This window comes from Pristiophorus japonicus, chromosome 3, assembly GCF_044704955.1.
Source record: "Pristiophorus japonicus isolate sPriJap1 chromosome 3, sPriJap1.hap1, whole genome shotgun sequence".
Classification (NCBI taxonomy): Eukaryota; Metazoa; Chordata; class Chondrichthyes; family Pristiophoridae; genus Pristiophorus; species Pristiophorus japonicus.
The window spans coordinates 127138280-127155343 of record NC_091979.1 but is presented as its reverse complement, the minus strand read 5'-3'; the positions used below and the strand labels follow the sequence as shown (position 1 = coordinate 127155343).

At 47.0% G+C, this 17064-nt stretch overlaps 1 protein-coding gene across 3 annotated transcripts in view; it reads left to right on the top strand.

Annotated features, from left to right (window-relative positions):
• cerkl (CERK like autophagy regulator) overlaps positions 1-17064 on the top strand; it is a 272030-nt gene that overhangs the window by 154341 nt on the left and 100625 nt on the right. For all 3 annotated transcript variants that reach the window (XM_070875804.1, XM_070875803.1, XM_070875801.1), the window contains one exon: positions 6607-6749. In XM_070875804.1, coding sequence (XP_070731905.1) covers positions 6607-6749 — 143 coding nt within the window. The remainder of the gene's footprint in view (positions 1-6606; positions 6750-17064) is intronic.

Below are 17064 nucleotides of genomic sequence, written 5' to 3'. Positions count from 1 at the left end.
ACAGACCTCAGGGTTCCAGAACTCAGAGTCCGCCGAGGGGTGCTAATTGAGTAGCACCATGCTGGCGTTGCGGAGGAAACCATAGGGCTCACCAGTGTCGGTTTGCTGAGTACGAATGCAAAGCCTGCAACACGAAGGGCCACCTCCAGCGTATGTGTAAAAGAAATACGACTCACCGTCTAGCAGAGGAGTCGGTAGATGACTTTGAATCCAGCGGGGAGTATGATGATTTGGCCAGAGAGGCAGCTCAGCCCCAAAAAGAAGTGTATGGAGTGTATACCTGCACCACTGATTGCCCTCCAGTGAAGATGGAAGTCGAGATAAACGGCAGTCTTCATGGAAGTGGACACGGGAGCGAGCCAGTCAGTGATGAGCCAGGATGCCTTTGAGAGGCTATGGAACGAAAAACGACCTGAGCTGGTTCCAGTACACGAAAAATTGCGCACCTACACCAAGGAGCTGATCCCAGTCCTTGGTAGTGCAGAAATAAATGTAATCCATAATGGCGTGGTGCACAACTTACCTCTGTGGATTGTTGCAGGTGATGGTCCAATGCTATTCGGAAGAAGGTGGATGGGGAAGATCCAATGGAAATGTGAAGACCTCTTCACTCCAGCAAAACCTCACCTTCGCTTGGGCCAGGCACCAGAGAACAGACCAGTGCAGCACCTGAGGCACAGGCCGTCCATCACGACTGCGTGGCAATGATCCGACCGGAACGACCAAACAGTACCTTCCCGGCTCCAGTGGCAGGACTCCTGGGGAGGAAGATCGAATTCACAGGCACTCTTCCAGCTTTTGTGGCAGAATCGCAGGAGAGAAGGATCAAGGCAGTCGACCTCGAGGACAGAGGCAAGATGGCATCCCTGCTGCAGCGAGGTGCAGCGTGGCTGAAAAAAAAAATGGCCACGGGCAGACCACGAGGTGCAACACTGAGGGACCAACACGTGGTGTCTAACAAAGGATTGATTGGTGTAAAGCCAGCAGGGTTCTCTTAAAGGAGACCTGCAACCAACTGAACTTAGAGACATTGTATGCATGGCAATCAATGTAATGAACCGATTAAGATTATGAACAAAATGTTGTTGCGAGATGTCGGTACTATTCCTTATGTAAAGAACAAAATGTTGTTGCGAGATGTCAGGAATAGAGTGTCCCCAAAAGTAGCAAGCGAGTGAATTTAGGAGGGTAAAGGCGCTGATCCTGATGCCCTGTCCCAGGTGTCCCCACAAGTTATAGGCCAGTGACCTCAGGAGGGTGAAGGCACTGACCCTGATACCCTGCCCCAGGTCTATCCCACGCTGCAGGCACCCGATGGCACTATTCGCCACAGACCTGGAAATGAAAACCGCGTCAACACGCGCAGTCGGCCGCCGTTGCCCACCACCCGGGTGGAGATGGTGCAGCCCCCAAACCCAGTCACTACCTCGGCCATGTCCAGGGGCAAAAGATCAGAACCAATGAGTTTCCCAAACGGGACATGGAACAGCTAGGTTCCCAACACCGTTGGAGAGCAGGCAGAAGATTCTGCAGCCCTTAAAGGAGGACAGGGAGACCACACATATCTGTGGCTCTTCCCACCACTAGGCAATTGCAAAGGCCCTGAGTCCTGGCAAGGTGAGCGAACCAAGCCCACCCCGCTAGCAGGGAGCACAGCGCCGCCATCAGATGACTAGGACCCCGTCCGGTTGCTCTGGAACTACCGTCCTCGCATACCTGTACTGCTACCATAGTATTGCCGAGGGTCCAGGGGCAGCACGGGCCAGCCCAGACTGCAATATGTGTGCGCTAGGTCCGTGCAGCAGAGCATGTCTCCAGTCGTCTTGGTTTACCCTTGCCACTGGATAAAGGCCTAGTTTTGTCAAACCCGTGTGGTGGCTGGTATGCAACGGTCACCACACATTAAAAAATATTCACGCCCAGGCATCTTCCACCCCCTCAATTGGAGTTCAGGGCTGGAACATCGGGTCCTTCATCGAAACACCTGTGAACTCGTAGAAGCAAGTCATTCTCGTTCGAGGGACCGCCTATGATGATGATGACTGACCATGACTGAACCAGTTATGCAATCTACCCAATCTTGGCGCACAACCGTTAAACGTAACGAATGTAAGTCACTGAACCAAGGTGTCATGATGCAAACAAAAAACATTTTTTTTTCTTCCTTTCTTTGTACTTACATTAACATACAGGATCAGACACAGTGCAACGGGCCAGCTGCATGATCTTGCTGTGGGGGGGTGGGGGTGGTGGAGTGGTAATGGATGTATGTAGCCATGCACACACACATGGATCACACCCAGAACTCACTGGAACCTCCACTGCATCATCGAACCATCTAAAATGGTAACCACTACCCAACGTTGTGGCAAAAGGATTTGGGGGTTAACAGGGAGAGAGCTAAGCCAAAGCACAGCCAAGGTGCAAGAGCTATTGGCACTTAAGTCTGGAGAGCTAAGCCAGAGCACATAGTGCAAAGGTAATTGGCACAAAGGACTTGGGGGAGAGTGATGTTATATATGCAGACTATAGATATACTCTCTGTGTAGTCACTGTATAGTTGCATAAGATGGAGACTTGTTTACCTGATGTACTGTCAATAAGTTTTACACTGTGTATATCTCATGCTGGCACCACTAGAGGGTGCAATTGGTGGAGACTGGGGTTTCCTGCCCTGGTGGCAGGGGCTGCATAAAAGGGTAGCCACCATGCGGCTGCCTCACTCTGGAGTTACGAATAAAGGACCAAGGTCACTACAGTTTGAGTACAACACATTGCCTCGTGGAGTCATTCATAGGTACATTACAGACATAACAGTGGGGACACCATCTCGGTGGATAAGCCGATATTCCTGGGGTTTCTTGAGCCTGAGGCTCTGGGACCCAGTGGCCTGCAGCAAAGCCCAGCGTGAAGGGAAGCTCGGAGGCCATCTCCCCTGAGCCTGACTCAGATGTGGACCTGGATTTAGAGGGTTTGGCGAGAGAGTCTCGGGGTGCACCGCGACCTTATGGGTGCATTGGCAAGGGTCCCGCAGAGCATGGCTGCATTTGCTGTGAGGCTGTGGGAAGCTGTCTCAAAACATTGCCCGTGCCTCTGAGCATTCCATCGCGTCCATCCTTGGCAAGTACCAAGGGATGTTGGAGTCGACGAGCAACCATGGGGACCCAGTGGTGATGGCGCGTGCCATGGCTGACGTGGCAGCAGCTCTCAAAGCACAGGCTGAAGCTACGCAAGGCCTTCGTCTTGTGATGCAGTCACTGGTTGGTGGCATCAACTCTCAGTCTGCTGCATTACAAAGTCAGTCTGCCCTTATGCAAACTTAGTCTGTTCTCATGCAGACTCAGATTGATACCATGCAAGCACTGACTGCTGCCATCCTCTCTGGAGTCCTTACAGTCCAACGGGGAACTCAAGGTGCCGAAGTAGGGCAGCAATCTGTGCTCCAACTGATTGCTTTGGATTCTGAGACTTCGACCCGGGACATTACTGCCACTCCGCCTTTGCATCTGCTGTGATCTGCACCCCACCCATCCCAGACTGCTGCCACCCATGCTCAGGTAGTGCAGTCCGCAGCCGAGCCTTTTAGGCCCACAGCTGGGCCAAGGCATCCTGTTAGGCTATCTGCGGTCTCTGCCTCACAGACACAGCAGCCTTCAAGCAGCCTTGCTACAAGCACTGCTGACAAATTAAGGAGGAGCACTAGGCGTGGGAGATGGGAAAAGGGAAGTGGTGGGAAATATGTGAGTAAGTCACAATGATGACTGCCCACCATGGCCAGCTGTCCACATCTTTTAAATATAATTGTACATATTTTGTTGATGATGTTTGACGCCTGTTATTTGTGGAAGGGTCTTGGCATAATATGGTTCATGGGAGCTGGTCTTGCATTTCAGATTGGAGGGGCGTTTGTATATGTAATCATGAAGTTGTTTGTATGATATGCTGTTTCAAGGGTCATTTGTTACATTCTTTATTAGTTGCTGGTGAAGGGTTGTTGGTGTGCTGCTTGAGGGCACACTCTTATTCGAGAAAATAAAATGTTGATTTGACTGTTTGCATTTCCATCATGTGTATGAATGGAGAATTTCACGGAGCTGCGCCATCAGCCTAGCACATAGCAATGTGACTATGAGGCCCAGTAGTCTTCTGGTCGTTGATTCATAGGAATCGATGCAGGATGAGGCACTGACGTGCGACCCTTGCAGCGGCAGCATTGGTACGGCACCTCCTCCGTGGCTGCTGATCCTCCTCCTCGTCTGACTCATCATGCTGTGCATCGTCATGTTCCTCTTCCCCCTCCTCCTGCTAAGGTGGAGCTGCAATCCGCAGTGGCGATGCCTGGGCTCTAACGATGGGCAGGTTGTGCAGCAAGCAGCAGACCACAATGAAGTGCGAGACTTCATTAGGGGAGAACTGCAGCATCGGAAACACTGCTTTAGCTCCCCAATAGTCTACTCTGTGAGATTCCGGATGGCCGCATGGCTCGTTGTACCGATGCTCAGCACATGTGTTGGGGTTGTGGAGGGGTGTTGTGAGTCAGGTGGCTAGACCATTGTCGCCGAGCAGCCAGCCATGACCTTCATGTGTTGGCTGGAAGAGTCGTGGCACAGTGCTCTCCCGCAAGATGAAAGCATCGTGTGCGCTGCCAGGATAGCGGGCATTCACAGCGAGGATACGCTGCCAGGATAGTAGGCATTCACACCGAGGATGCGCTGCCAGGATAGCGGGCATTCACAGCGAGGATACGCTGCCAGGATAGCGGGCATTCACACCGAGGATGCGCTGCAAGGATAGCAGGCATTCACACCGAGGATACGCTGCAAGGATAGCAGGCATTCACACCGAGGATACGCTGCCAGGATAGCGGGCATTCACACCGAGGATGCGCTGCCAGGATAGCGGGCATTCACAGTGAGGATACGCTGCCAGGATAGCGGGCATTCACACCGAGGATGCGCTGCCAGGATAGCAGGCATTCACACCGAGGATACGCTGCCAGGATAGCGGGCATTCACAGCGAGGATACGCTGCCAGGATAGCGGGCATTCACAGCGAGGATACGCTGCCAGGATAGCGGGCATTCACAGCGAGGATGCGCTGCCAGGATAGCAGGCATTCACACCGAGGATATGCTGCCAGGATAGGGGAATTCACAGCGAGGATGCGTTGTCAGGATAGGGGGCATTCACAGCGAGGATGCGTTGTCAGGATAGGGGGCATTCATAGCGAGGATGCGCTGCCAGGATAGGGGAATTCACAGCGAGGATGCACTTCGTGTGGTTGCACACCAACTGTACATTGAGAGAGAGGTAGACCTTGCAGTTGCGAAACACCTCAGCATTCTGGTGTGGTGCACGCAATGCCACATGGGTGCAATCAATGGCGCCCTGAACCATCAGAAAGCCCGCTATCCTGGCGAACCCACATGACCGTTCCTCCTGTTTCTCCCTCTTCATAGGAATTATTCTCCTGTGGTATAGAGCATGTGTTACCTTGCAGATGCAGCAATGAGCAGCAAATTGCGAAATGCTGCAGATGTCCTCTGCTGTAACCTGGAAGGAGCCGGAAGCATAGAAACTGAGTGCCACAGTTACCTTCACTGCGACAGACAGCGAAGTCCTGTCCCGATATCAGCCTCTAGGTCTTACTGCAGGAGATGGCATAGTTCAGTGAATACCTCCTTGCGGAATTGCAGCCTACTAATGCATTGTTCCTCCGACATGTCTAGGTATAATAAGTGCTCCTGATAAACCCGTGATGAGTAAGAACTCCTGCCCCGATGTCTATGAGGTCTCCTCATTCATGGCCCCACATTCCTAATCTGCCTTCTCTGTCGACGCCCACCAATTGCTTGAAGGAGGCGAAAGTGGCGTGTTAGCACTGCACCCATCGAAATGCACAGCTGAAATCGCTACTTAACTGTAACTTTGAAGACAATCTGCCGCAGCAATCCCAGAGATACACGCAATGTGCTATGTGAAAACGTAGCACTCACTGTGAATTCTGAGTAACCTGGTTGCTCATCCTTTTAAATACCCTCCTGGTATCGCCCAAAGTAGCTGGAATCGCCTGGCTTCTCTGGCGTGTTCAGTGGCTGTCGGTAAATGAGGCATACAAACTGAAGTTCGCATCCAGGGTGCTAGTGGGGCGTTGCACAAGTACTGATGTGATGATCTGGTTGTTGTTAGATGGCGAGGCGATAGCTGTTAGCGCCGCCAGTAAAAGTCAACCAAAGTTTTCGGACGTTGCTAAAATCTCTGTGCTCGGGCGTTAAGGCACGAGCAATGCTTTACTGCCTCTCCGGGGCGCTAATGGGAGGCGATACCCAACCGAATTTCTAGCCTCATGGAGTATTGTATTATATTCAAGTGTAGTGATGACTAGTTAAATGCTTACTGGGAAATTAATACTATTAAAGAAACAGTAAAACAAATATTGCTCCAAGTATTAGTGAGAGGTGGTATGGTCTAATAAAAGATGGCATTAAATAGACCATGTTTACTATTACTCCCCATAAAAAGCATGATTATAGTCTTGCTTATTCAAATGATATGCAATGATTCCTCTAATATAATTTCTTATAATGTTATGTTTGTTGCTCTACAGAGTGGTGTGTGTGGGTGGTGATGGGACTGCAAGTGAAGTGGCCCATACTTTACTTCTCCGAGCCCAGATTGATGCTGGGAGGGACATAGATTCCAACTTCACGCCTGTCAGAGCACCACTTCCTCTCGGCATAATACCAGCAGGTGGGCTTAGAAAATGCTGACTAATTTAGATCTGCATCTGTCTTTATTCTGTTTATCACCCCTTCATAATTTAAGTTAAACGACTAGCATTTATTATAGTGATATATATATATGTGTATACAGTTGCATCAGTTATTAAGGACGTGTAGCTCGGGAGCCAATTGATTCTGACTGAACTGAAATCATTGTTGATTGTCTTTGAATGATAAACAGGATGATTTTATTATAATCAGAATATGTCAAAGTGTTATTATTATATTGTCTACGTGACAGATCTTCATTATCCGTGTTGTGAGCCTTTATATAGATATGATTTTATTTTTCATGCAGCATTACAGGTACTTTCTCATATGAAGCTGTCAATATACATTGGGGCCAAAATTCAGGCCCGCCAGAAACCTGGCGCACCTTCGATTTTTTACCTGTTTTTACCGCCATATGGGAAGACATAGAAACATAGAAAATAGGAGCAGTCGTAGGCCATTCGGCCCTTCGAGCCTGCACTGCCATTCAATATGATCATGGCTGATCCTCTATCACAACACTATATTCCCGCTTTTTCCCCATACCCGATGCCTTTTGTGTCTAGAAATCTTCTTCTTAAATATATTCAGTGACTTGGCCGCCACAGCCTTCTGTGGTAGAGAGTTCACCATCCTCTGAGTGAAAACATTTCTCATCACGGTCCTAAATTTCCTACCCCATATCCTGAGACTGTGACCCCTTGTTCTAGACTTCCTAGCCAGGGGAAACATCCTCCCCACATCCAGTCTGTCCAACCCTGTCAGAATTTTATACGTTTCAATGAGATCCCCTCTCATTCTTCTAAACTCTGGTGAATACAGGCCTAGTCGACCCAATCTCTCCTCATCCGACAATCCTGCCATCCCAGGAATCAGTCTGGTGAACCTTCGCTGCACTCCCTCTATGGCAAGTATATCCTTTCTTAGGTAAGGAGACCAAAACTGCACACAATACTCCAGGTGCAGTCTCACCAAGGCCCTGCATAACTGTAGTAAGACGTCCTTGCTCCTGTACTCAAATCCTCTTGCAATGAAGGCCAACATACCTTTTGCCTTCCTAACTGCTTGTTGTACCTGCATGTTTGCTTTCAATGACTGGTGTACAAGGACACCCAGGTCCCTTACACATTAACATTTTCCAAGCTATCACCATTTAAATAATACTTTGTCTTTGTTTTTCCTACCAAAATGAATTATGAAGAGATCAACTCTTGATCGATATTCAGGTCTTTGTCGTTTTTTTTCGACAAGACTGTTCTATGTTTCTATGGAAGTCGTTCATAATAGGGACAGAATTGCTGGTTGAGGGGTGGAATTTGGGGCGGTACCGAGCCTGCACTGCTGTCACTCTGTGGCGGAGCGGTGGTGACGTCAGTGCGCGTCTGCGTCACCATGGCTCTCCCCTCATTTAAAGGGGAAAGAAGCAGCGATTTTGTAGGTTCGACCACCGAGCCACCAGGGAGGGTTTCGGCCGGGCCAGTGGCCTAGCACCCAAGAGGGGATGCCAGGCTGCCTGTTGGCGGCTCGGCCGAACCCGAGGCAATAATTGTCCGGCCGATCGGGAAGTTGGTATGGTAATGGTATTTCCACAGGCTGAGAGAGGAAGCGGGGAGGGTGGAAGGATATTTTACTGAAAATATCCAGTTTCTGCAGCAACTTACATGTGTTTAATTCCATTATGATTACTATATTTTGACCCTATTGAAACAAATTAACATGCTAGTCTGATAGATTTGCGAAAAGATAGATATTAGAAAACCAATATACGCTCTGAAGCAAAATCATATTGTAGTGTTTAATAAGATCATGTTAACAGATTGATTCCATACTTCCAGATTTAACTTGTGTAGTACTTTCCAATTACATAATAAATCTTCGATAATTAGCGTGATGGAGTTTTTAGTGTAATCTGCATTATGATTTATTGTATTGAACATTTGATGAATGTCTAAAACCAAAATGTCCAATAATTTATAATGTCCATTGGACAGATATTTAAAGATCAGGCTAGATAATATAAAACAATGAAAATGTAAGGGTCATTAGGTATATTTTTCATTTTCAGTAAAAACAAAACTTTTTACTTTAATTATTTTATGTTTGGTGATATCATCCAAAAACACGGAGTAGGTTTCCACATGTACGCTGACAACACCCAGCTCCACCTCTCCACCACATCTCTCGATCCCTCCATGGTCTCTAAATTGTCAGAATGCTTGTCCGACATCCAGTACTAGATGAGCAGAAATTTTCTGCAATTAAATATTAGGAAGACCGAAGGCATTGTCTTTGGTCCCTGCCACAAACTGCCTTCCCTAGTCACTGACTCCATCCCTCTCCCTAGCATCTATCTGAGGCTAAACCAGACTATTCGCAACCTAGGAGTCATATTTGACCCTGAATTGAGCTTCCGGCCATATATCCGTGGCATAACTAAAACTGCCTATTTCCAACTCTAACATTGCCCGCCTCCGCCCCTACCTTAGCTCATCTGCTGCTGAAACCCTCGTCCATGCCTTTGTTATCTCTAGACTTGATTACTCCAACGTACTCCTGGCTGACCTCCCGCATTCTACCCTAAGTAAACTTGAGGTCATCCAAAATTCGGAAGCCTGTGTCCTAATTCGCACCAAGTCCCGATCACCCATCACCCCTGTGCCCGCTGACCTACCTTGGCTCCCGGTTAAGCAACGCTTTGATTTCAAAATTCTCATCCTTGTTTACAAATCCCTCCATGGCCTCGCCCCTCCCTATCTCTGTAATCTCTTTCAGCCTCACAACCCCATGAGATGTCTGCGTTCCTCAAATTCTACCCTCTTGCGCATCCCTGATTATTTCAGCTGCCTGGGCCCTAAGCTCTGGAATCCCTCCCTAAATCTCTACCTGTTTTTAAGACGCTCCTTTAAACCTACCTCTTTGACCAAGCTTTTGGTCATCTGCTGTAATTTCTTCTTATGAGGTTCTGTGTCAAATGTATTTGTTTTGTCTTAGAACACTGCTGTGAAGCGCCTTGGGACGTTTGCCTATGTTAAAGGTGCTATATAAATACAAGTTGTTGTTGTTTCAATACCTCTGATTCAAAATGGTGGCTGGCAGTAACATTCTTCAAGTTAAATTAATAAAAATTATAAATTTGATAGTGGGAGTTGCAGAAATCTGACTAATCGTGAGTCATGTGAAATTATTCTATTTTCACATTTCCTAAACTTATAATTTGACACTAACCAGAAAAACTGATGGAACTGTATTTAACCCAACCATGGAGGGAGCAAAATTTAAGTGGATATAGCTGACAAAGATTTTGAAAATTTTCAACCTGACCCAACTCCTGGGGCTAGATTTTCCACTTTTGTGCAGATCGCCCAAAAATGGGCGTTATTTCCGGCGTGGATGGTAAATGTGGGTTTTCAGATTGCCGGATTATCACCCATTTTCAAACCCCCTAGTTTCCATTTTTAAAAATGGGCATTACCGCTAGCGATCTGAAATGGCTGTTAGCGTTAAATCTCTCTGACCTTCTGCCGTAATGTGTCGCCATCCTTAGCAACTGCATGGCAAAGCTCGTTTCCCGCGATTCAGGCGGTCAGGGGTCATCATTACATGTGCAGAAGAGGAGATAGAGAGAGAGGGAGCAAAGAGGGACTGAAAGCATGTGTGGGTATGGCGTGTGCTTGTTGTGGGAGGCAGGATGGAGATTCACTAGCAGCAAAAAGCCTACTCAGCAACAAAAACGTAGTTGGCACCGAGTTTTTGTCCAACAAATAATATATAATATGGAAGGGATGGAGGAGGTCCTGGAGCTGTTCGCCAGGAACACTGGTGGCAGAGAGCTCCCAGTGGAACTGGAGCGCGGCACTGCACCCCAAGGTGCCGCACCCCCATTGCCAACCACACATGAGAGCCAGCAGCAACATCTTGCTTCTGGCTTGGAGCACATTCCCACCTCAGGACCATCCTCTCTTGTATCTGTCCAAGCAGCGGTTCTGCCGTCATCCCCCCCACCCCCCGCCGCCGATGAAGCAGCAGCAGCACCTGAGGAGCTCCTCGGCTAGGTCACTTGGAGTCAGGAGGGAACAGGAAAGGGTAGAGATGGGGAGGAGAAGTGCAGGGCGGGGAGGGGCGGCGGGGGGGGGGAAGGAAAGTGAGGTGCATGGCTGCAGGTGTTGTCTGGTGCATATTTTTAGGCTCCTGGTGCTATTTTGGTGGGAGGGTCGGGTCAAGGGGCGAGGGAGTTACCTTGTTGCTTTGCATTTGTGTTCTGTTTTGATGGAAATGGGGACCAGTGTAATGATGTAAATGTGATCAATTTGTTGCGGGGGTGGGGTGGGATGTTTTTTAATTCTACTTATGATTTCAGACAAATGGTCGGATTAAATGTTTTTTATTTAACATAACCTTGTTGCATATTGTCTCAGATAGTTGCACCGTTTTACATTCTGGTGATTTCTTAACATGAAAGGATATAATTACTCTTAACTTGAATCAACTTAAACTTTAACTGTCACCAAGTTGATGCACACCATTGATGTATGACCTGCACACCCAGCAGTGTTGCAACTTTGTAAATAACAACAACGTTCTTTCAAGCAAAGTGTTCATTTATGAGCTGCTGACATAACAGTCTTGAAACTATGTACCCACCACAGGCCCTTTCCTGCGGTCTAGAAGGGGGCGGGGACATGGTTTCAGCGTCAGCCTGATTGTCTGGCCCGAGGTCAGCGTCCACCTCCTCGACCTCCTCTTCCTCTCTCCTGAGGTGGACCGTCAGTCCCTTCTGGCAATTCTTGTCCCCTCATGATAGCCAAGTTGTGCAGCATGGAGCACACGGCCACGAATTGAGCTACCTGCTCAGGGTGGTATTGGAGCTCACCTCCTGAGTGGTCCAGGCATCTAAAGCGCTGCTTAAGCACTCCAATGGTTTTCTCAACGATATTGTGAGTGGATCTGTGGCTCTCGTTGTATCGCTTCTCGGCTTCGGTGTGGGTGTCACACAGGGGGTTTATCAGCCAGGTGGCGAGGCCATATCCTTTGTCACCAAGCATCCAGCATTGACCTTGTGGCTGACTGGTAAACATGTCAAATACAGCGCTCTCACGCAGGATGTGAGCATCATGGATGCTGCCCGGAAATTTAGCATTCACTGCCATAATAATTTGCTGGTGGTCAACAACGAGTTGCACATTCAGGGAGTGGAATCCCTTGTGGTTCCTAAAAACCTCTGCATCCTGAAAAGGTGCCCGCATGACGATTTGCGTACAGTCTCTTGGTCCATGCACCTTGGGGAAGTTAGCAATTTGGTAGATTTCTAAAGCCTTCTCAGTCTGAGCCTCCCTGGTCATAGGGAAGCTGATAAAGTCCATCCTGCATGCCTAAAGGGCTTCATGCAGCAATGTGTGGCATGCTGAGATATAGCTCAAATGTCACCAGCTGAGGCCTGAAAGGAACCTGATGCGTAGAACGAAAGTGCTGTGGTAACCTTGACCTCGACGGACAGTGCAGTCCTGATGGTGCTGGCAGGCTGCAGATCTCCCCTGATGAGCTGGCATATCTCACTGATAACCTCCTTGTGGAAGCGCAGTCTCCGAAGGTACGTGGTGTCAGACAAGTTGAGGTAAGACTGCTTCTCCCTGTAAGTGGGAGGGGTGTAACGTCTGGTCCTCCTCATCAGTCTGGCACGTCTTACATTGGGCACATAATGCTATCGAATGTACCTTCTGCCATCTTGAGTCTGCAGCATGTGCATAGTCATCAAGAGAGGGTGCGAAATGACAGGCCCCATTCCAATAACTATCAGTATTACACCAATTGTTCACAAACAATAAATGTCCCCACTAAGAAACCTAAAGTAAATTCCAATCATCCACAGTATGATAAAATGTTTGCTCAGATGTTCACATCACCTCAAAAGACCTCCAGAGTACATCGAAACTCCCCCGAAATTGAAGCAGAGCACCTTTTAAATGATGCGACCTGCGATTTAGAAAATGGTGTCCACACCGCTGTGAGTAGTTCCGGTTAGTTCAACTTTTTCACACTGTTTTTTTTTGGCGAGTGATATTGTTGGCAAGACGTGTGCGAGATGCCAAAAGTAAGGATGGGCAATTTTCTGGGCGTTAGTTTCGGCAAATGTGATCTTTCCGACAAAAAACAGTGGCCGGGCGGTATTATTAAATCTTGGCGTTAATTACGTGCCAAAAGTAACGCTGGGCAATATTATGGCCGTTGGTGTTGCCCATTCTGATCTTTCCGCCCAAAAAAAGAGGGCGGGCGGTATTATTTTTTATCGGTGTTACGTACATGCCGAAAGTAACACTCAGCGATAAGTGACCAAGAAATGGGCGTTACTTTCCATTTTGTGGCTAAATGGGTGATATATGGGTGTTACACCTCATTTCAGCGTTAAAATGGACATTAAGTATACGGAATGCATGCAACAATAATGGAAAACCTAGCCCCTGATGTCACCCCTCCTGGTCCAAACTCATTCCTGATTGCAGCTCACGCACTTGACTGAATAAATCACAGCTGCTGGATGCATCACTCTTAATATAAGAACATAAGAATTGGGAGCAGGTGTAGGCCATTCGGCCCCTTGAGCCTGCTCCTCCATTGAATATGATCATGGCTGATCTTCTACCTCGATTTCACTTTCCTGCACTGTCCCCATATCCCTTAATTCCCTTAATATTCAAAAATCTCAACGATTTCCATCTTGAATATACTCAGACTGAGACTCCACAGCTCTCTGGGGTAGAGAATTTCAAAGATTCACCACCCCCTGAGAGAAGACGTTTCTCCTCATCTCAATCCTAAATGGCCAATCCCTTATTCTGAGACTGTGACCTCTTGTTCTAGATGCCCCAGCTAGAGGAAACATCCTCCCTGCATCTACCCTGTCAAGCCCTGAAAGAATTTTGTATGTTTCAATGAGATCACCTCTCATTCTTCTAAACTCTAGAGAATATAGGCCGAGTATACTCAATCTCTCCCCATAGGGCAATCCCCCTTTCCCAGGAATCAGACTGGTGAACCTTTGTTGCACTCCCTTTGTTGCTATGGCAACTATATCCTTCCTTAGGTAGAGACCAAACTGTACATAACTGTATTATGTACTCCAGGTGCGGTCTCACCAGGGCCCTATATAATTGCGCTCCAGTCATCATGATCCACGGCACGGCCCTGGACAACATGGACCACTTCCCATATCTCGGGAGCCTCCTATCAACAAGAGCAGGCATTGACGACGAGATCCAACACCGCCTCCAGAGTGCTAGTGCAGCCTTCGGCCGCCTGAGGAAAAGAGCGTTTGAAAACCAGGCCATCAAAACTGCCACCAAGCTCATGATCTACAGGACTGTAGTAACACCCACCTTCCTGTATGGCTCAGAAACATGAACAATGTACAGTAGACATCTCAAGTCGCTGGAGAAATACCACCAACGATGTCTCCGCAAGATCCTACAAATCTCCTGGGAGGACAGACGCACCAACATTAGCATCCTCGACCAGACCAACATCCGCAGCATCGAAGCACTGACCACACTTGATCAGCTCTGCTGGGCAGGCCACAGAGCTCGCATGCCAGACACAAGACTCCCAAAGCAAGTGTTCAACTCGGAACTCCTTCACGGCAAACGAGCCAAAGGTGGGCAACAGAAGCATTACAAGGACACCCTCAAAGCCTCCCTGATAAAGTGCAACATCCCCACTGACACCTGGGAGACCCTGGCCAAAGACCGCCCTAAGTGGAGGAAGTTCATCCAGGAGGGCGCTGAGCTCCTCGCGTCTCGTCGCCGAGAGCGTGCAGAAATCAAGCGCAGGGTGCGGAAAGAGCGTGCGCAAACCAGTCTCACCCACCCCTTCCCTCAACGACTATCTCCCCCACCTGTAACAGCGACTGTGGTTCTCGTACAGCAAGTCTTCCTCGATTCCGAGGGACTGCCTATCATGATGATGATGATATAATTGCAATAAGATGTCTTTACTCTCATACTCAAATCCTTTTGTAATAAAGGCCAACATACCATTTGCTTTCTTAATTGCTTGGTGGTGTACCTCCATGTTAACTTTCAGTGATTTGTGTACAAGGACGCCCAAGTCCCTCTGAACACCAACATTTCCCAATCTCTCACCATTTAACAAATGCTCTGCTTTTCTATTCCAGCAAGATGGATAACTTCACTTTTCTCCACATTATATTCCATGTGCCATGGTCTTGCCCATTCACTTAGCCTGTCTATATCCCTTTGAAACCTCTTTGCATCCTCCTCACAACTTACATTCCCACCTCGCTTTGTATCAGCAAACTTGGATATATTACATTTGGTCCCCTCATCCAAATCATTGATATAGATTGTGAATAGCTGGATCCCAAGCACCGATCCTTGCGGCACCCCACTAGTTACAGCCTTCCAACCCGAAAATGACCCGTTTATTCCTACTCTCTGATTTCTGTCCGTTAACCAATCATCAATCCATGCTAGTATATTACCCCCAATCCCATGAGTCCTAATTTTGTTTAATAACCTCTTGTGTAAATACACCACATTTACTGGTCCCCCCTTATCTATTCTACTAGTTACAACCTCAAAAGCCTCTTATCAGATGTGTCAAACATGATTTCCCTTTCCTAAATCCGGGTTGACTCTGCCTAATCCTATTAATATTTTCTAAGTGCCCTGTTACCATGTCCTTAATAATATTTCTAGCATTTTCCCTTTGACTGATGTTAGGCTAACTGGTCTGTGGTTCCCCGTTTTCTCTCTCCCAACTTTCTTAACTAGCGGGTTTACATTTTCTACCTTCCAATCTGTGAGAACCGTTCTAGAATCTATGGAATTTTGGAAGATGACAACCAATGCATCCACTATCTCTATAGCCACATATTTCAAACCCTAGGACGTAGGGGATTTATTGTCTTTCAGTCCTACTAATTTCCCCAGTGCTATTTTTTTATTAATACTAATTTATTTCAGTTCCTCATTCTCGCTAGACCCTAGAGTCTCCAGTATTTCCGGGAGGTTTTTTGTGTCTTCTTCCATGAAGACAGACACAAAGTATTTGTTTAATTTCTCTGCCATTTCCTTATTCCCCATTATAATTTCTCATGTCTCAGATTGAAAAGGACCAACATTTGCGTTCGCTAATCTTTTCCTTTTTACTTACCTATAGAAGCTTTTACCGTTTGTTTTTATGTCTCTCGCTAATTTACTCTCATATTCTATTTTCCCTTTCTTTATCAATTTCTTAGTCCTCCTTTGCTGAATTCTTTTGGCAACATTATAAGCCTCTTCCTTTGATCTAATACCATGTTTAACTTCTCTTGTTAGCTACGAATAGACCACTTTTCGTGTGAGGTTTTTTATCTTAAAGGAATGTACATTTGTTGTAAATTATGTATTATTCTTTAAATGCTAACCATTGCTTGTCTACCATCTTACCTTTTAATGTAGTTTCCCAATCTACCTTAGCCGACTCTCCCCTCATACCTACGTAGTTTGCTTTGTTTCGATTTAAGACCCTAGTTTCGGATTTAACTAAATCACTTTCAAACTCAATATAAAATTCTATTATATTATGGACACTCTTAGAAAATAGGTGCAGGAGTAGGCCATTCGGCCCTTCGAGCCTGTACCACCATTCGGTAAGATCATGGCTGATCATTCCCTCAGTACCCCTTAAGGCCACTACTACAAGTTTATTAATTAACCCTTTCTCATTGCACAATACGAGATCTAAAATTACCTGTTCACGAGTTGGTTCCTCAACATACTGATCTAGAAAACCATCTTGTATGCATTCCATGAATTTGTCCTCTACACAATTACTGCATATTTGGTTTGCCCAGTCTATATGTAGATTAAAGTCCCCCATGTTTATTGTATTACCCTTGTTACATCGACCCCTAATTTCCTGATTTATACTGTGCCCTACATTACCATTACTGTTTGGGGACCAATAAACAACTCCTGCCATGAGTTACAAGGAGAGGCTCGATGTTTATGTGTAAGAAGTTGACTGGACGGGTGGAGGGAATTAGCCTGATCCATGTTGCAGAAATCATGAAAGAACAATGACAGACATATCACTAAGGTAATTGCACTTTAAGGAGGTGAGAACAGTTGATTAAAGCTGCTTGAACTATCCAAAATAGCGAGCACTCATTACATTTTAAGTGTCATCATCGTAATTTGACACTTGTCATGATGACAAATGGTTAGCGCCATTTGCCCAATATAGGACGGTCTAAGTGGTCAGGACTGTAAATTCATTTCTCATATAGATTCGACTTC